The following is a 21,069-nucleotide window of genomic DNA, read 5'->3' as shown; positions in this document are numbered from 1 at the left end:
TCAAATAAGTGTGAATGTTGCAATCAGCCAGGCCTTGAAGTTGCAAAGCTTTGCAGTGCTAATCAAAGTGATTAATTGCAACATTCACACTTGCCTCCAACAGACAAGGGTTCTTTATCGCACCCTTCCAGAAATATATAAACCTCCTTTGCCTAGTTTCCAACAGACCTCACAACCTCTGAGGATGCCTGTCATAGATGTAGGCGAAACGTCAGGAGAGATTGCTTCTGGAACATGGCCATACAGCCCGGAAAACTCACAGTAACCCGTTGATTCCGGCCATGAAAGCCTTCGACAACACAACGAGGAATTCATCCCTTCCTCGTTCTTGTAACGTCTCATGTCTGTGTGGGAGTCCTAACTGAAATTCGTTGAAGTCGAAGTCGCTCTCTTTTTAGAATACAAGTGCTGAGGGCATATTGGGAAAGGAATCGGAGTTAAACTCGAAGTTTCAGGTGCAACTTTTTCCCTTGTGTTCCTCGGTTTTATTTTTTGAAGACAGTAATTGCTTCTCTACATACAGCCATCCCACACTGGGCCACCGTCTTGTCGGTGTTGGGGAAATCTCACGGGAGGAGGCTTTCAAAAAGCGACATTTCTTCCCCTTTTCAGAATATTTGCTTCCCATGATTTCGTGGGAAAGCTCCTCTTTTCCCAGGCCCGCGAATCCTATCCCCTCCAAATAATATTGTAACAGGGTTGCTGTGAGTTTTTCGGGCTGTATGGCCATGCTCGAGAAGCATTCTTTCCTGACGTTTCGCCTACATCTATGGCAGGCATCCTCAGAGGTTGTGAGGTCTGTTGGAAACTAGGCAAGAGGGGTTTCTATATCTGTGGAAAGTCCAGGGTGGGAGAAATAACTCTTGTCTGTTTTGAGGCAGGTGTGAATGTTGTAATTGGTCACCTTGAGTGCAGCTGGCCACCTTGATTAGCATAGAATTCTATGATTCATTGAATAGCCTTTCAGATTCAAGGTCTGGCTGCTTCCTTCCTGGGAGAATCCTTTGTTGGGAGGTATTAGCTGGCCCTGATTGATTCATGGCTGGAATTCCTCTGTTTTCTGAGTGTTGTTCTTTATTTAATGTCCTGATTTTAGGGTTTTTTTAAAATACTGGTGGCCATATAATGTTCATTTTCCTATTTTTTTCCTTTCTGTTGTAATTGTCCACATGCTTGTGGCTTTCAATGGCTTCTCTGTGGTGTCTGACATGGTGGTCCAGCATTTCTGGGCTGTGGCGCAGGCTGGAGAGCAACATGAACAGGCTGGAGAGCAAGCCAGCTGCAACCAGCTGCAATGAATCACTCTGACCAGGAGGTCATGAGTTCGAGGCCCGCTCAGAGCCTATGTTTGTCTTGTCTTTGTTCTATGTTAAAAGGCATTGAATGTTTGCCTATATGTGTAATGTGATCCGCCCTGAGTCCCCTTCGGGGTGAGAAGGGCGGAATATAAATGCTGTAAATAAATAAATAATAAATGTCTGTGTTCTCAAATAAGTCTGAAGGTTGCAATCAGCCAGGCCTTGAAGCGGCAAGGCTTTTCAAGCTAATCAGGGTTGTTAATGTGGTCCAGCATTTCTGTGTTCTGGAATAATAGGCTGTGTCCAGGTTGGTTCATCAGGTGCTCTGCTTGTAGCTGCTTCTTGTTTATGTTGGGACTAGTGTACACTTTTCATCCAGTGGCATCCTTACAACAAAGAAGCATCAAGGGGGGAAGAAACACTTAAGTGATGGAACAAATCTGGGGTGACTTTTGGATTTAAAAAGCTCCAGATTCCTATTAAAACCTGCACACACTTTGGAAAATAAACCAAAGTTTGCATGACTCTCAGTTTAGCAGGCCTGTGATATAGAGTTCTGAGGTTGTTTAAAGACTTCTAGGGAAGTCATGGGCAAACTTGGGTCCTCCTTCCAGGTGTTTTGGACTTCAACTCCCACCATTCCTCACAGCCTCAGGCCCCTTCCTTTCCCCCTCAGCCGCTTAAGCGGCTGAGGGGGAAAAGGAAAGGGCCTGAGGCTGTGAGGAATGGTGGGAGTTGAAGTCCAAAACCCAAGTTTGCCCATAACTTCCCCAGAGTCTTGAAATGTGAAGCCTATTGACTCTAGTTCAGCCTCAAGGCAGTGAGAGTGGAGTTAATATCCCTCTCCGTTACTTGTCGAAGGAACTTAGGAAGGTGGGGACCCAAGGTTGGAAAAGACAACGGAAACCCCGTGGCCACGTGTGCAAATTGGGTCTGTGTCCGTGTTAACGTGTTCGTGAAAAGAGTCACAAGCACTGTCCAGCCTGGGCATGAAGGCGCTCGCTTTTTCCTCGCCAAAGGAGTCTCCGTCATGTTTCTTGCTCCACTTTTAGAGGCGTATAAAGTATATAGATGGAAGGCGACCCGCTAAAAGTTGTAAACAAACACGGGGACTTCTTGAAATCCCGAATCCAGGGCCGGCGGCGCAGCCTGGAGTTACAACTCTCCTTAAATAAACACATCCAGAAGAGTTGGGAAAAAAGAGAGAGATTTGGTTGCGCCTGAATCGAAATGAGGGGGTGATGGGGATCTCATCCTGGAAAGGAAAGGAAAAAGGGACTTGGGCTTAAAGGTAGTCGTCTCCGCCGTCCGCCTGCCCGGCCGGGACTTCTGCCTGGGCGACCTTCTTGTGACCTCTCTCGCCAAGGGAGGCTGCTGTCACTTTAAAAGCGGGCTGAAAGAGGAGCCTCTGTCTGGCTTCCGATCGCTTCTGGGGGGAAAAGGAGGAGGGGAAAGTGGGGAGGGGGGGGAGAGAGACCTCTCCTTGAGCTCCCTCTTTTTCAGCCCCCTCCCTCCCTCCTTGTCCCCTCCTCCTCTCTTCTCTGGCTGGCCGGTTCGCTCCTTCTCATTAAAGAGACAGTTCATGAAACGCAAATGAAGGGGGTCAGAAAGGAAAGAGCTTCTCTCTCTCTCTCTCTGTCTGTGTGATTCGTGGCCGGAATCACTGGCTTGCCGTGAGTTTTCCGGGCTGTATGTCCATGTTCCAAAAGCATTCTCTCCTGAAGTTTCGCCCACATCTATGCATTGACCTCACACTACAGCTTGGATTCACTTTAGCTCAGCCAGACAGGTCCTGGACCTCATCAAACTACTTCAGTAGACATAAACTGGATTTAAAGTGGATTCGTGCCTTAGTGTGATGAGGCATTAATAAGGCTGGCATCCTGAGAGGTTGTGAGATACAGTAGATTCTCACTTATCCAAGCTAAACAGGCCGGCAGAAGCTTGGATAAGCGAATATCTTGGATAATAAGGAAGGATTAAGGAAAAGCCTATTAAACATCAAATTAGGTTATGATTTTACAAATTAATCACCAAAACATCATGTTATACAACAAATTTGACAGAAAAAGTAGTTCAATACGCAGCAATGCTGTGTAATGATTACTGTATTTACGAATTTAGCAGCAAAATATTACAATGTATTGAAAACATTGACTACAAAAATGCGTTGAATAATCCAGAACGTTGGATAAGTGAGTCTCTACTGTATATTGGAAACTAGGCAAGAGGGGTTTCTATATCTGTGCAAGGTCCACGGTGGGAGAAAGAACTCTTGTCTGTTGGAAGCAGGTGTGATTGTTTCAATTGACCATCTTGAGTAGCATTGAATAGCCTTGCAGCTTCAAGGTCTGGCTGCTTACTGCCTGGAGGAATCCTTTGTTAGGAGGTGTTAGCTGGACCTGATTTTTTCTGTCTGGAATTTTCCTGTTTTCTGATTATTGTTCTTTATTTACTGTCCTGATTTTACATTTTTTAAAAAAAATAATACCGGGAGCCAGATTTGGTTCTTTTTCATGGTTTCCTCCTTTCTGTTGAAATTGTCCACATGCTTGTGGGTTTCGGTGGCTTCTCTGTATAGTCCAGTGGTTCTCAACCAGGGCTCCCCAGATGTTTATGGCCGTCAACTCCCAAAAATCCTAACAGCTGGTGAACTGGCTAGGATTTCTGGGAGTTGTAGGCCAAAAACATCTGGCGACCCCAGGTTGAGAACCACTAGTGTAGTCTGACATGGTGGTTGTTACAATGGTCCAGCATTTCCGTGTTCTCAAATAATAAATGAGGAAACAATAAAAAATGAACAAAAATCTGTCAACCAGTATTAAACAACTCTAAAATCAGGACAGTAAATAAAGAACAACACTCTCAAAGCAGTGGATTCCCAGACACGAAGCAATCAGGGCCAGCTAATCACATCCCAACAAAGGATTCCCCCAAGGCAGGAAGCAGCCAGGCTTTGAAGCTGCAAGGCTTTTCAATGCTAATGAAGGTGATGAATTGCAACATTTACACTTGCTTCCAACAGACAAGAGTTCTTTCTCCCACCACAGAGATAGAAACTTCACTTGCCTAGTTTCCAAGAGACCTCACAACCTCTGAGGATGCCTGCCAAAGATGTGGGCAAAACGTCAGGAGAGAATGCTTCTGGAGCGTGGCCATAAACTCACAGCAACCCAAAGAAATGAAAGGGTCAGAAAGGAAAAGTCTTGTGTGTGAGTGTGAGAGAGATCTTCCCCTTGCGCTGGGGAGAGGTGTGCCCAGGGCGCCCCCCCCCTCTCCCTCCCTCCCTCCCCCCCCTCTCTCTCTCACACACACACACTCACTCACTCTCCTTTTCTCTTTCTCTCTCCCAATCCCTTTCGCCTCCCTTGCGATCAAGCGGCGGCGAAGAAGTAAAAAGGAAGTTATTGCGCTCTCTCCGGCAGCTTCTTTCTCCCTCCCTCCTTCCCTGCCTCCTTTTGCGCTCCCTTTCTGGGCGCATCCCACTCTGGGCTCCCAGGCAGGCACACCAACACACACACTCACACTCACACACACAGAGCCCTTGAAGCCCGCCAGAGGGCAAGGCAGGCGATCGGCATGAATTAACCCGCCTGCTCTGAATCCATGGGGACAATTAAAGCCATCGCGGAGGCGCCTCTTCTTCTTCTTGTCCCTGCCTCTTCCTCCTCCTCCTCCTGAGCCCCCCCGCTTCCTGACGAGACCCCCTCCCCTCCTCACCCCCCCCCCCCGCAAAGACCCTGAGAAGTTTTCCGGCGGCGAGAAGAAAAGTTCAAGGGGGTGAACTCTCTCTCTATCTCCTCCTCCGACCCCAAACCGGCCTCCGCCGCTCCAGCAAATGCCGAGGAAGGCGAGCGGGCGCTCCAGGAGGCGAGTCGCGAAGCAGAGCCTGAGGAAGAGCCCTCGCGGCGGCCAAGCCCTTGCCCGCGGTGCGTGTTTTGTGCGCCTCGGTTGTGAGTCCGTCCGGGTGCGTGAGTGTGTGCAAGGGGGGGAGGGAGGCGTGGATGGCGAGGCGGAGCCGGGGAAGGAAGCCTCTGGATGGCCTTTTGGAGCTTGAAGGCGCCTCCCGCCCGGCCAGGCTTCCTTGGGGGACAAGGTAAGAGGAGCCTCAGCCCAGGAATCAGGATGGACTCCAAGGGACAGGGACACTTTCCCCTCCTTTCTCTCTCTCTCTCTCTTTCCTTCCCTCCTTCTTTTGCCTGGACTCCTTCTCCAATCTCCTGCTCCTCTGGTAGACTTCAAGCCGGCCTTTCCTTCTTTCTCCTTCGGTGTTTCTGCAAAAACTCTTCGCCACTGACGGCTCGAGTCTGGAGCCTCCCGGCGTCTGTCTCGGGAGTGAGAATGAAGCGGAGGAGGAGAGGAAAAGGGAGGGAAGCCTGTCCCAGGGAAGGAAGAAAAGGTTTCCAGGGTCCATCCCCCGCCTCGATGCCTGTAACGCCGAGGCAGGGCTGTGGGGATCCCCGGCTAGGACAACACTCCTGAAATCCCTTTAAAAAACATTAAGAATATATGATCTCATGCTGCAGATATACATTAATTTCATTAAAAAGATTTACGTTTCGCTTTGGGTATATTTTATTTGTTTATCGTGTCAGAGGGTACAGTTGTAATGTATTTAAAAACACAAGCAAAGTTTAAAAACTTGGCATGATACTAAATTGATTCGTCCTTTGAGCAGTAGCTGGCCACTTGGAGTGCCTCTGGTGTTGCTATCAGAAGGTCCTCCGTTGTGCATGTGGCAGGGCTCAGGCTGTCTCGAAGTAAGTGGTGTGTGGTTTGCTTTTCTTTCCCACACTGGGTGGACTCCACATCGTGGCCCCATTTCTTAAGGTTGGCTCTGCACCTCGTGGTGCCGGAGCGCAGTCTGTTCAGCGCCTTCCTCGTCTTGCTTCTACCCAGTGGGGAGGCTCTCATTCGGTCTCAGCCGTGGCTTGTGGTTCCGGGTTTTAGCATCCAGAAGCGACTTTTGGGTCTATATTTGAGGCGGAGGGAAGGAGCCTCGCCGTTCCTGTCTCCATCGAGCCTATTGATAGAATCCGGGATCGCTTGGTGGAGGGCATTCGTGGTTTTCTCCCTCTCGTTCTGAAAATAAAAATTCTCCTTGGGAGTTAAACCCAGCCTATGACACCCCCGAGCATTCCTTGTCGTTCTGAAAATAAACAAATTCTCCTTGGGGGCTCAACCCAGCATTTGACACCCTCCAAATACGTCAATCCATGCCATCTGAATGGGGGAAGAAAAAGGAAGTCACTTAAGTTTTGACAACTTTTCCACGCCGAAAGCGCATGGAAATGTTATAGTTTGAGAGTGAGGGAGGGGAAGGGGATCTCGACTTCCAACCCCGGCTTTGAACTTTACACTTTAGCGTCCGGGATGACCGTTGTAGTGGAAAGGAAAGCAACCCGAAAACGAATGCCGGAAGGGACATTGGGTCTGGACCCGGGAGCGGCGTTGGCCTCGTCCCCGCTCCACGTGTCTCTCTCCCTCTTCCTTCTCCTCCCCTCCCTCTTTCCTTGCACTTCCTGGAGCCCTTTAGGTTTGTTGTGCCTTGTCCCTTGCGCCTTGAAATTGGGGAGAGTTGGATCTCCTCACCAAGGGGCAAGGGGAGAAGGGGGGGAGGTCCGGGATGGGGAAGGAGACTCGGGCGTAAATGGGGCTGAGCGTCTCCTTAGGCCTGATTCATCGCCGCCTGCTTTCCTCCTCCTTCTCTTCCTTGAGATTGAGGAAAGGGGCCCAAAGGAAAGGGGGAGAGGGCAGTCTCCTTTGGCTGGCTTTCTCCTTGGGTCCCTTCGCCCTCTTGGTGCCACTTCTTTCCACCCAAGGAACGGGATGCGCCAGGGACCAGAGCTTGAAAGCCCAGCCAAAAAGGGATTCTTTTCCCACTTTCCTCTTCTTTTCTTGCGGATGAGCCGGTCGGAGTCTCAGATGATGAGGTGAGGTTAGTGGGGTCAAGGCTGAGAGGAGAGGAAGGCCGGCTGGGCGCAACAGGCAGCTTGGCTTCCCTTCTCGGGGCGATGGAGAGAGAAGTTGGGCACAGGGAAGGTTTCAGAGCGACTTGGCCAAATGGCTTCACTCTCCTTCCTCTCCACCAGTCTCTTGGGGAAAAGTCTCCCTATGCATTTGGAAAAATCAAGCGTGGTGGCACCTTGTTGTTTGGAGTGCTGGGGCACACAACACACCGGAGGCCTTTCTCTCCGTGGCTCCTCTTGCCTCCTCCTGCCCTCTGCTTTGTCCCTGAGCCGTTTGCGGAGAGTTAATGGCCTAAAACGAGCCCCGAGCTGATTGCTTGGACTCTTCGCTCAAACTGCTTTAGGGCTGTGGAAATATGCCATCCCATTTTTACCTTCAACGTTCAGGTAGAACTAGATCAAGTCGGTTTTTTCTCACTGGATTCATTGAAATGCTGGACTGAGGCTGGTAGAAAAGATTGCTTCCTCTTTGATAGGACATTTCCTTTAGGTTTTCATTAACCAAACTGATAAACAATACCAGGATTGTAAAGATGTTCTGTTTCTTGGGTTAGAGGACAAAACAGTTCTGAAGCTGGACATGCCTTCAAGTTTCTTCTTTGCATTTTGACCCCCTTTCTCTCCCTTTCACACAATCTTTTTGTATTTGAGATTCGGTAAATGGTTAACATACTTTCCAGGCAAAGACACCAAAACAGAGACATTTTTAAGAACACACATTTCTGCCCTGCTTCACTGAAATCTCCAGCTAGGCCTGTAGGCACGCAAACTGTAATATCACATTATAATAATTAGCCATTTATCATAATGTTATTCTTATCATGCATTATTTCTAACATGACTCCTTTCAATCACATTCCTTTTGTTTATTATCTCCAGAACGAAACCATTTAGGGGCATGTGCCAAATGCAACCACTTTTGAACAAGTGTTTACATTTTATTGTATTTATTTTCTTTGGTGTGGCATGAAAGAGACCCTATTATAAAACAAATCCTGCAATTTGCTTGGATTAAAGAGGCACGATTCAAGCATTGCACATAATGAGGAACTTTAGGAAAGGATTAATTCTTTGAAATGAAACTTTATTTAGTGGATAGGATTTTGAAAGGGAAACACACCATTACATGCTTTGAGACAATACTGTATGCATAAGACTAATTGTTTTAGTGCCTCCTTGCCAGTAAAAACAGTCAACATTTGGTAAAAAAATAATAATTACATATCACTATCTTTTTATGTGTGACAAAGAAGCAACACCGTTTGTTTCTCTAAAATGTTTTACATTGATTATTCCCCAACATTTTGATTACAGAAAAATACATTTGTGGGGGATGGAGGAATTGATTGATTGCTTCTCTAATTGCTACTCTTGTTTGATCTAACAATTTTCATGAAGTCTACTGAATTTTGCATTCAAACAAGTTTGATTCTTTCCTTGTTGGTCTTTTATTTTTAAAGAGCCGTGATTTCTTTATCAGTCCAACCCAGCCTGACTAAAGCAAGAACAATATATTTATTGTTTTCTATTCTTTTCTTTTCAGATCTTGGATGAGTATTACAATGTGAAATTCTGCGTTGATGCCAGTCAGCCAGATGTAGGAAACTGGCTAAAGTATATCAGATTTGCTGGATGCTATAATCAGCCCAACCTTGTTGCATGTCAAATAAGCGATCAGGTAGGTCGAAGACATTTTCTGGACTTACTTGTAAGAGCTGTATGATATCCTTGGAAGGAAAACAAAATAGCAGACAACCTGAAGTAGACACTGTGGTCTATTTACTATGTGAGAAAAGGCACAGATGTGAGAAACAAATCAGAAGTGAAAATCTTATTCTTAACCAATAGCAGTAGATCTGTCTCCCATAATTTCTGTCTACTTTATAATCATTTCTATACTTTTATCCCAAGTGTGGGAGAGGCTGTTTACATTATTCATATACATGTGATCTTGGTGTGTGCACCTTTTTATTTCAAATGCTCTCAAGCTAGTTATGTCTAATTCTGAAATGGAAAATTTAAAAAGATATTCCTAAACTGCTCAATTTATCTAGACATATTTTCCAGTTGCTGAATGTTTTTATATTTGCTCCATGAAATTATATTCTGTTTTTTTTCTTTGACAGTTTATAGCAACATTTGAAATTTCAAACTGTATAGTAATGGGATGTTAATTATATATGTAGTTTTATAAGCACTTCTGGAATTCAGACAGATGAATTAATGAAGGATATTTTACTTGGAAGGAGGATCACGTTGTTATATCTATCTCTGCCTATCCTTTCAAAACTTATGTTTAAACAGCACATTCATTTAAACATTAATGAAGTTCTATTAAAGATTTGATGGGCTATATTTATATTAAAAAGAACTTCCTGAGCAGTGGGAAATGAATTACATCAATATTTTTAACATTAATAAAAGCATAACTGTAAATAGTACAAATGGTTCAGCTTCTTTTTCATTAAATAGTTAATTAAAGCTGAAATCCTGTACACACTTACCTGGGAAAAATCCATCATTGAATCCAAAGAGCCTTACTTAAGAGTAGACATGCATAGTGTTGGTGGGTTTCACAGATCTGCCTTATGGGATGAGTACCCTTAACATGCCAAAGTAAAGAAAAGAAATCAGATGTAGGCACACACCTTCAATTAGAAGCATCTGTTTATAATAAAAATCATTTGTCGATATACCCAAAATTGTATGTCTGCTATTGACAACATATAACAAATTTTCAGAGCAAAATAAATTCAGCAGATACCTTTCCTCAAACTGATCTCTTAAGGTGCTCATATTAAGTGCATCGAAGAAGGCTGCACAAATGAAAGTATAGGGCTCTATAGGTTTTCTTGCTGATCACATGGTTCAAGTAAAGAAGCTATGAAAGCCATTAATAAATGAAATATACATTCTGGAAGTTGCAATCTGGTTGGTAGAGAAAAATGAATCATTCTGAGATTGTGCAGCCAGTTGCAGAAAGGAAATGACAATGTTGTGCTTAATTTGTTTTTTCATATAGTAAAACGTAGCTGGGAGAGCGAGGTCGTCATGATAGTAAATACATCCAAATGGATTTTAAGGGTAGTTTAGGATATGCAGAGAGGTATTGTTCTAAAAATAACAGAACGTATGTTAGAACGAAACAGAAATATATTTAGAATATGCATCAGCCACTCCAACATACACACATTTGGAATAAACACAAAAGAATACTGCTTTTAAAAAATTTCACATTTGTTAATAGATTCTATACTTCTGACAACAGCTTTTAAAAATTCGCTAGAGGTGTTTTTATTTTTGAATGGTCAAGTCTGTATTTATGTAACTGCTAGCTGTTCCTGTTCTTGCACACAATGGTGAGAAACAAAATGAGTTTGACAATCAGGCATATCAATATAACAGCATGTGTGAAACTGTGTGTATATGTTTATGTTTTACATCATATGCAGTATGTGCATATCTGCTAACCGCCAGCATTTCCTATTTCACCCAGTGATATCTTAATCATATCTATATTGGTTACAATTTAATCTCTTTCTTAAACATGTTGAACATAGCGTACATGTTCATAAACATAAAGGCTTAAATCTTTAGTGCAGCTGTCTTCCTTTTTTTGGTTATTCTAGCTCTAGCCTAAGAAGGTTGGTTGCAGAATCATCTGAAATTGAAATTATGTTCCCTAATATGACTACTAACACTAAGCAATAACCTTTAGAAAAGGTGTTTGGGTCTTATGTGTTTGTCTGTGTGTGTTAGTTTGTGTTCTGGGTAGTATCTCAACAGATAACAAAGCAAAGCAAAACAAAATAACAATCAACTACTTCTCTCTGCTAAGGAGGCACTAAAATGGAGAGAACACACCCACAATGTGTAGAAAGGTGCTCTATATTTGAAAAGGGTTGAAGGCATTGGTGGCTCATGGAAAAGGCAGAGTGCTTCCTTTTCTGACCATTTTTGGGTGATTGCTGCTTGATCCACAAACTCCACTGATCAGAAAAAGCTTTTATGTAAACCAGAAATGCTATACTCAAGACTGAAGTAACTGACTGGAGAGGAATCATTCACTAGATCAGCTGTTCCATTCAATTTCTCCATAAGGAATAAGATTTGTCAGCTAGCGAATTAGTCCTTCTCATCACATAATGAACTCACCCATTGATTGAGATAGTAATTAACTACTGAGAGTGGGGGGAAAAACACAGAGATATTAACGGTAACCTTTAATTACCTCAAATAAACTATACAATCCATGAGTAAACACTGTATTTCATCCAGGATGAGAGACAGTAGGCGCTATCCAGTATGGTGAGCAAAGGCCAATCACACCTTCAGAGTGCTAAGGGCAATATAAAGTGAAAGACAGGAAGGAGAAATAGATTACTGAAGATTTTGGTGTCGGCTAAGTCTTCACACTCCGTAAAGCCACAGGAGTCAACTAGAGACTTTGTCCTTTGCCATGCAGAGGAGGGGAAAGACGTTTTGTTGTTGCCTGCCTGCACTTAAACCTTGCTTTCTTTTTCTTTGTCAGAGTTCTTTGCTTCTCTTTTTCCACTGTCACACTCTCCCTCCCCTCCCGCCTCATTTTCTCGTCTAAGGTCAGATTTCATCACTTTGGATCAAGTTTACAAAAGGCCTGGATTCCTTCGTATAACTATATAAATAAGCCCTACTAAGATGAACAGCTCAAGAATAATGGGACGCAGTCAAAACATGTACGGGGGAATACAACTCATATTTCATTTGATTGGAAGTAGAGCAAGACTTTTAAGACTGGGTGAAGATAAATTTATCCCTCCTCCTTCCCCCACAATAAAGTTGATCTAGAATTTCCCAACTCTGTCCTATTATCTCCTGTCATGTCTAATAATTCTTATAACTGTGTAATCCAAGATGTTCACAAATAATGAATTCCAAACACGGCACAATTAGTTGTTATTTTGCTTGGTTCTTTTCTGTACTAGGGCTCCTGACAGTGTTCTGTCACTTTTGTTTCAGCGGAGTGCATTTTCAGGTCTGAACTTAGTTTGGAGTTGATCAGAGCCTGAACAAAATGGTTAGGAGTTGCTTTTTCTTCTTACCAGGAGAAGAATTTCTCATGTGTTTCTCTCTTTTCCTTCCTAGCAGGTATTAGTGACTGGTCTGTAAGAAATTTGTATTCTGATTTGAGAATAATTTGTGTATTTCACATCATTTTATATGATTGTTTTATTTTTTATGATGAATGGATACAGCAGCTTTATTAGTATTGATCTTTGTGGATGGAAATACTTCACAGCTAGATTTGTGTAATGCTGTGGGAAAGTACACAATTGTGATATCTAAGTGTGAAAATACCTGGTTTCCAGGTGTTAGTGAAGTATATATTTGGTTATTTAGTTATTCTCAGGGGAAGTAGAGCAATCACCATACCTCATAGACGGAGACAGCTTCTATTGCCTGCATAGTACGTCAATACAATGGCAGTTTTTTTTTCATAAGCTATAAAACACATGTACTGGTTTTCATCACACACATGTTAACAGATTATATATGATGTTGATCTTGAAAAGATAAAAGTTTGGACTCAAAAGATCAAGAATTAAATCTCACTGAAGAGATACATGTTAATTATAGTAAAGAGTGTTGGAAAAACTCAATTATACACATGTTTATTTAGAAGTCAGACTCAATTCAATAGGCTTTCTTTCCAGGTTAAGTGTGCGATTCAAAATGTACTTACTGGGAAGCATTTTTATTGAATGCAGCAGTGCTTTCTTCTGAGTAAACAATCTTAGGATTGCCCTATTAAGTATAACAACTATAGCAAAGTTTTAAACGATAGCCGCATGTTCCAAAAGCATAAACTATACCGCTGACTTGTTTTTGAAATCCAGTCAGGGGCTATGTTACATTTAAGATATTAAAAACATATGTATTATATATGTACTTACATAATACAGCATTTCTTCATATGATGGAGAATGGTGAAAATATCAAGTGCATCTTTAGTGCTTGCGCCAGAATTAGATTACTACAGGGAATTTCGCCTGCTTTGCATTACAAAATCATGTTTTACTGTACCTGATTATATTCAACTGGGAATAAACACGGTAGGACTATTATGAAGTGAAACAAGTACAATGAAACTATTTTGAAATCTTTTTTGAAGCAAACGTCTTCCAGGTTTCTAAAGATAAGTGTTTTGCGTTTAAAAGGTTTTAAAACATTGCTGTTTTTACATACACATATACACACACAGGCTATATAGGTAAGGAATTTTAAATATAGATATTTGAAGCTATACAAATTTAAATTAATTTTTGTTTATGGCCTGTTTATCAAGCTAATTAAAACACGCACATTCATATTCAGCTCAAAGAGAAAGAAACTGAACTTAAGTAGATTTTTCCCCAGTCGTAAATACATTTACATAGAAGTCAGTACTGTTGTTTTTAGTCTCACTTTATGATGCGTAACAGATACAGTCAGGCACATGTTAAGACCATTTATTTCAGTGGATTTAAGAACTGCTGACTGATTTAGGATGGGTGTACTGGTTGGCCCAAACCTAAATTTAGTGGTAAACTGGGTTATAGATTACTCTCAATGCATTAAAAGTGGCCACTTTTGTATCACTAAAAATCGAGGAAGCATATTATTTAAAAGGAATACAAAAAGGACATAGACTTGCACATTTTGGTAATGTATTATAGATACATAGTTGAAATATGTGGAATATACATATAATAATATTAATATTATTAATAATAAAGTAAAACTTTATTTATATTCTGTCCTCTATCCCCAAGGGGACTCAGGACGGATTACAACAAAAGGTGGCAAACATTCAATGCCAGATCCAATACATAAATAAAAACATAAAGCAAGCGGTTAATCTTCATCTAACATAACAGATATTAAACATAAATTCTATAAACAACACTTAACATTCATTTAAAATCATTATTAAAAAATCTAATACAGGCAGTAAAATCAGCAAAATCAACATAATCAATTAAACCAAAACCAGCAGAGTCAGAGTGTGGTGAAAAATTTGGAACAGGACTATTGAGTGAATGTAAACTTCTGCAGAAGTATACCCTATATACATAGAATATACATACAAATTTAAATATGACTTTAACTAGAAACACAATGAATTTCACCACAGTGGAGAAGGTGGGGGTGGGTTACATCAAGTTACTGTTCTCTTAGGTCCTTACAGTTCTTAATCTTTCCACTGATCTTGGACTGAATTTTTCTTCCAGTAGAGGGTTCTCCTACATAAAGTACAACACATGGCTAAACTAAGTTCTGTTGTCTGAACAATTTTTTGTTTTTCTCAGTAAATCTTACAGTAATAAGTGGATTATAATTTTCAGCACCTAGAGCCGTATTGTACTAAAAAGTAGATAACAATTTCTTTTGGTTTTTCATAGTGTCTAATCAAGGTATTCTATAACATCAAAAGTAGTAATCATAAACAGTTACAGCAGGTTGGAGTCTTCTTTGGAAGCATTTGAAGAGGCTAATACTGTATTGGTTTGCTCACTTAGTGAAACATGTGTGTCGTTTAGCAAGTGAAAACTTATTTGGAAATAGGAATGGGTGACATAAAAAAGTTCAGTTGTATCTGGCAGGCCAAGCCAAACTGTTCCTCTTGGACCCAAGAGAGATTATGACAATAGGGTCAATTTTCTTAGACGAATAGAGAGAGAAGCATCTTCTATAGTTGTAAAGTTCACAAACCTTTGTTTGATCGTTCTTGGTTTAGAGCGTTGTCCTGTCCTGAGATGGCCTAGAATTGGAAGGAAGTTTTCAGGATTCTTAAGTCATAGCAAATCTTGCCAGTGCACATTGAAAGAATTTAGACAGCCAAGTTTTAATAAGCACAATCAGACAAGCACACAGTTCTCTCTAAGTGAAAAGAAATTTGTTGATGGGAGATTATCTAATAATCTCTGCAAGCATTTAAGAAATAATAGAGAGGATTAAAGATGCCTACAGTGAAAATGCTAAGCTGTAATTCACTTAGTGGTTTCTGCCAACTCTTTTTTGTTCCTTGCTGTTGTGTATGTGCTTTGCTTTTTTAAAAAAAATGGCATTAGGAAAAAAGAAGAAAATTCACCTTGAATATTACTCAAGGTGGTATTTGTTAGGTTGATAAAGTCTTCTAAGAACTTCTGCTTGTTAAATGTCTCCATTTTCCTGACACCATGTGAGATACTTTGTTTATTTTGAGTTCTTATCATGTTGCACAGAGACAGTTTTTGCACCACAACCGATAAAACTAAACTTTGTATTTGCCAGTGTTATTGAAGCAAAGCTGAGCAAGGAGGATTCGGGTTGTGGATGCAATCTCTTACTGAATTTTCTACCCTCCAACATTTTATAGATGAAAATTGGAACATGTATGGCTAAACAGCATCAGAATATGGTCAAGACTGCAGAAGTTATTCACGAAGAAGAACACATAAACCATGAGGGACGACAGCAGTTTATTTTGCCTGAGTCTACTGGGAAAGGATAGATTTCACTTCCCCCTGTCCTATGTTAAGTTAAATGAGTGCAAACTACATTTTAAATGCAGGGCAGCAGAGAATTAAACAGGACTGTCACTACCAGACTGGGATATTTGGAAACTTTCACCTGGTATAGTGGCTGGTATAAGATATATGAACTACTTAGAAGTCAAGAAATAGAACAAGGAGAAATATGGAGATGACTGATGGAAGAAATCTGTGCAAATACATGGTATATTTTTGTGCATCGCTCCCCATCTCCTCCCTTTTCTTGTAGCACAATCTAGTGAAAGATTTATTTGGGGCTAAGATCCCTTCACCAAACCTCCAAAGTAAAGACATGTTAGCCTTTCCCAGATTATAACTTGTTTTTCATATATAGTGTTCTATATTTGAACTATTTATGCTGCTGGTTTTACTACGTTTTGTTTTAGCTTGTTGCCTGCTTTCAAACAGCTTACAGCCAAGGCTGGGGCTGGTCCAATTTTAAAATTGTAATATGTTTATGTGAATGGCCAGTGCTTATCTCCCCATGTCCAGGACTAATGGGGTGTATCAGGTTGGGTGAGTGCTGGGGGAATAAGCTGTAGTGTAGCTTGAAAAGAACAAAGAACAAAGATATGTTTTTCCCTTCTATGATTCTTCTCACATGAGTCATAATGCAGAAACGGGCTAAAATGATTATGCCCACAAAGTTGTTGCAGTAAACTTGCATGGGTTTTAGTCTCTATGGTGAATATCTGGAACAGTTCATTGCCAAAGGTGCCACTTTCCTATTGTCCAATGGGAGAAGAATTGCCTTGCTAAATGAGGCCAAGTGCTATCCGGTTCAGTTCCCTTGTTTCAGAAGCAGCCAGCCAGATATCCATGAAAGGCCACAGGTAGGAAACATAGGTGATAAAGACCATAAAGAATGCTGAAAGGAGAATGCTGTCTAACTTGAAATAGCCAGAAGGGTATAGCACTATGAATATTGGGTTAGGACTGCAGAAAACCAATATTCAAATCCCTTTAGAAACATTATGGATGATCTTGGGCAAGTCACATTCTTTCAATCTGAGAGGAAGGCAATGGAGAACTTCTGAAAACATTTTGTCAAGGAAACCCTTGGATTGTTGCTGTGTGCCTTCAAGCCACTTCCAACTTATGGTGACCCTATCACAAGGCTTTCTTTGTTCAGAGGTGGATTGCCTTTTCCTTCCTCTGAGGCGGGCTTGCCCATGGTCACCTAGTAGATTTCCATGATCGGCTGGCGATTCTCCAGAGTCCTGGCTCTCAGAGCCTACTCGAAAACACATAACAAAAAGCAACGTAGAATGGCACAAGGCAGCTGGAGTGATCTAGAAGATGGTATTCTTCCACAGTATGCACTGTTGTACACATCTGTTTTGGCTTTGCAATTCAAATTTACTGATGTGTAACTATTTGTGTGCCCATGCTTTCAAGTAACTTTTAGACTTATGGTGATACCATTAATTTCTCAGGCAAAGAATGCTCAGACATGGTTTTGCTTGTTCCTTCCACAGAACCTGGATGGTGGTATTCATTGGCAATTTCTCATCAAAGTACTAACCAGGGCTTTCTAACCCTGCTTAGCTCCCAAGATCAGACAGAATTTGATGTCTTTAGGGTATTACTGAAAGGAAACCAGTCCTTATCTGCTCAGTATATAATAGGTTTGAGCAAGTAATACATATCAAATAGTTTCTTTAGAATAGGGTTATTTGAAATTGTGGGTTCCTACCCCAAATGGTGGCTCCTTAGTTCAATGTTGGGGTCCTGAAAATTTTTCTGAACATCTAGTGACTGTTTTAGACCTTTACACAAATCTGTTATGCAGGACTCTGCAGAGGATGTTTCAACTGTACTTCAAAAATAGGAAAATCAGCCTGTTTAGCCAGCTTCAGAAATTATGGTTTGTTGTTAGTAAATGTTTGATTTTGTACTTATTTTATATACCTATATACCCAGGATCACCTAAAAATGTCTCAGTCCAAAAGGTGTCCTGAGCAGAAAAGTTTAAGACACCATGCTTTAGAATACTAGTAGTTTATGTTTCTGGAGAAATGGGATCTCAGGACAAAGTAGAAGGTGACCCCGCTGCTCTTTCAATTCTACATATAAAATACAACCAGAATGGCAGCTGAATCTTATTTCTGATGCTGGTGATGTCTCTCTGATATATCTGTGGTCAGCAGACTAGCTTGGGGAGCAAGAAGAAGGTTCGTTTAGAGGGAACAGTAATAGGAATGCCACTGTTTCTACACTCTCTGGTACTTAATACCAACTCTTTAATTTATCCCTAATGTTAAAGTTAGTTGTACATGGTGATGAAGGTCCCCAAAGTGCAGCTGAGCATATAACTCCCAAAACCTCATTCTTTCTCTATCCCTCCCCTTCCATCAGAAGTAAAGAAGTCCATATTATATTGTTGTGGGTGATAGTAGCCAATGTGCTGAATAATGACAGTAAGAATATTTATAAAATACATCAATGTGTAATGACATATCAGATTGTTACACAGTTATTGTATGAGATTCAACACAACATTGTTGAATCATTGGCCGGGCTGTGGCGCAGCTGGCTAGTAACCAGCTGCAATAAATCACTACTGACTGAGGGGTCATGAGTTCGAAGCCCGGGTCGGGTTAAGCCCCCGACCATTAAATAGCCCAGCTTGCTGTTGATCTATTCAGCCCTGAAAGACAGTTGCATCTGTCAATTAGGGAAATTTAGGTACGCTTTATGTGGGAGGCTAATTTAACTAATTTACAACATCATAAAATTGCCAGCAAAACACGAGGTAAAGAATGAGGAAGTACAGCCACTAGTGGACAGTGAAGCAACAGCTCCCCCTGTGGCCGGAATTGTGAAGCTGGAAAAAAATGTTAAATGCCTCTGTGTCTGTCTATATATGTTGTTTGTCTGTTGGCATGGAATGTTTGCCATATATGTGTTCATTGTAATCCGCCCTGAGTCCCCTTTGGGGTGAGAAGGGCAGAATATAAATACTGTAAATAAATAAATAAATAAATATATCCTGAAGAGTTCCACAGCTTTGGAACCACAACTGAGAAGGCTTTCTCCAGAGTCTTCACCATGTCTATAAAGGTGGTGGAACCAAGAGAGAGACTATTATAAAGCCCAGCTATTCTCTTCATGGGTTGGAAAATTATATTTTTGAGGCTGTAATGGTAGCAAAGCTATTTAAATAAAGAACTGTCTAAATCACAGATAAGGAGGAAAAGTCAGATTCAAAGAACCAAATGGGGTGTTGAGTGGGGTGCAGAATGACTCTTGACTTTCTAGTAGACAGATGTGTGCTGTTGGTTGGGAAGAAAGCTTAGCATTCTGACCTTTTGCAAATTGTCACCCCACATTTAAAGAACCAGATCGTCTGCCATCATGTCTAGTTTGAATAGTAGTGTAATTTTCTACTAAGTAATTGTTTCCATCAGATATCTTAGTATATAAGCAGAGGAAAGCACAGATTTAAGGTACTATCCTGAATCAAAAGAAGTCACACATTCACATATATTATCCTCCCTTTTCCTCTCTTAAAGGAAAGACCCAGGAAATGTATATACTGTATTTTTCCTTGAATGTGTAATAGCCTAACATCTGAGAGGAAATCTCCAATTAATGATGGGTAAACACTGTCCCAGAGGGAGGGGAAATTCATACAATCTTTTCCAGAGGGACATCAAAAGTATGTGTCATTTATTTTTTCTATCATTTATATCCCACCTGTGTTGAGATATAAATAGAATTGAACACAGAGGAATTGAACATAGTGTACATCAGTTTTTTTTCCTTAGGGGAAGGTAGAGAGAAAAAGCAGAATTAACTGAGTTACATTGAATAATTATGTTGTAGTCTTTGCTTACAAATTCAAAGCTTTTGTTCTGCTTTCAGACTTTTCTTTGAAATGTCTGTAGAATTTGTTCAATTCATATTCTAAGTAAAGCAACTTGTGATTCACAATAGATCAAATAATAACTGAGTCAGATCAATGTTAATCAAAATGGTGATAAGTGGACTGCTGCTTGCCTGTAATCCATCTGCCGTTGGTCCATATTGAATTGGTAGTTTTTGTCAATGGGCACAAATATAGTATCAGTGTCTGGCACATTAAAAATGCCAGTTCTCCACCAAAAATATTTTGAGAAGCAGTCGATTAACACAAAATTCTCCTTTACTTTTTCCATTTCTTAAAATTTTTCAATTTGATTTTCAGCTGTAAAATGTCCAAAATTGCATATAAAAATACACATTTTAAGACAAAATGAATGCAAATATTCACATTATATGGAAAATATATGCATATTTTAAATAGGATAAATGGAAAATGGACAGACTGGTTTGCCAATTCCAATGCTGCACCATCATGTGGGAGTGGGGAGATAGAAGTTCCTTTTTCGACTATGAAATCCAAGATTTTTGTTTGACTTCTCTCAAAATAATCATTCTGACTAGAAATTCTGGAAATCATATCCAAAACTCTCAATTGTCAGTTCCAATTAAAGTAGACCCACTGAGCCAGTGAAACGTATATAAGTGTTGACTTATCAAGTTTCCATGGATTCAGTGGGTTTATTCTATTTGGGACAAATAATTGGATCTAGCTTATAAAAGTGCATTTTCCCAAGTTTTGCTCTCAACACAGGCTTGCTGACTTTCTGTAATGTTTCAAGATTCATTGTGACTTTAGAGCTTCTTAATTCCTGGCTATTTCATCCTTTTATATTGTTCAGGCAAACTATTAATACTATTAAAATTCTGCCCCTATAATGATATTAAGATGACAGGAGACCTCTAGACTACAATAATAAATTCTCCTATACAGAGTTTGGATCAATTACTTATCTGGACTACAACAGTGGCCATGTTGACTGGTAAATTCTGCAGTTTATATATATACCCTTTTCAAACTCTGTTCCTTCATTTAGACCAGGAAGATAATCAAATACGGCCTGATTTGCTTCATTCCCAGAGAATTAATGGTATGACAGGAGAACTCCTTGTACCAGAAAACAATTTAGTCTCCTGCTGCACTGAGGCAAATTAAATCTATTTTTTGAATGGCTAAGAATTGTGACTATTAGCTTTACTTCCTCTCAATACACACACACATACATTCCTTTCAGTGTAGTCCAATATGTTCTGATGAATGTGTATTTTCATGTGACATTAAAATCACTTTTATCAGCAAATTTCAGAGCATGTGTGGTTTTTATTAACAAAGGTTAGAATGTCGGAAGCATTTGTAATGTGTAAAGATACATTTTGGCCAGTGCA

At 40.8% G+C, this 21,069-nt stretch overlaps 1 protein-coding gene across 12 annotated transcripts in view; it reads left to right on the top strand.

Annotated features, from left to right (window-relative positions):
- The window catches only part of mecom (MDS1 and EVI1 complex locus), a 569,027-nt gene that overhangs the window by 483,159 nt on the left and 64,799 nt on the right, over window positions 1-21,069 (top strand). For 9 of the 12 annotated variants that reach the window (XM_008106050.3, XM_008106051.3, XM_008106049.3 and 6 more), the window contains exon 3: window positions 8,811-8,945. In XM_008106050.3, the coding sequence (XP_008104257.1) occupies window positions 8,811-8,945 (135 nt within the window). Of the gene's footprint in view, window positions 1-5,026; window positions 5,228-5,306; window positions 5,395-7,036; window positions 7,232-8,810; window positions 8,946-21,069 lie in introns of those variants that run through there. The other 3 variants (XM_062976744.1, XM_008106058.3, XM_016992013.2) reach the window with 3 other exon arrangements.

This window comes from Anolis carolinensis, chromosome 3 (assembly GCF_035594765.1).
Source record: "Anolis carolinensis isolate JA03-04 chromosome 3, rAnoCar3.1.pri, whole genome shotgun sequence".
Classification (NCBI taxonomy): domain Eukaryota; kingdom Metazoa; phylum Chordata; class Lepidosauria; order Squamata; family Dactyloidae; genus Anolis; species Anolis carolinensis.
This window is presented reverse-complemented; position numbering and strand designations above follow the sequence as displayed.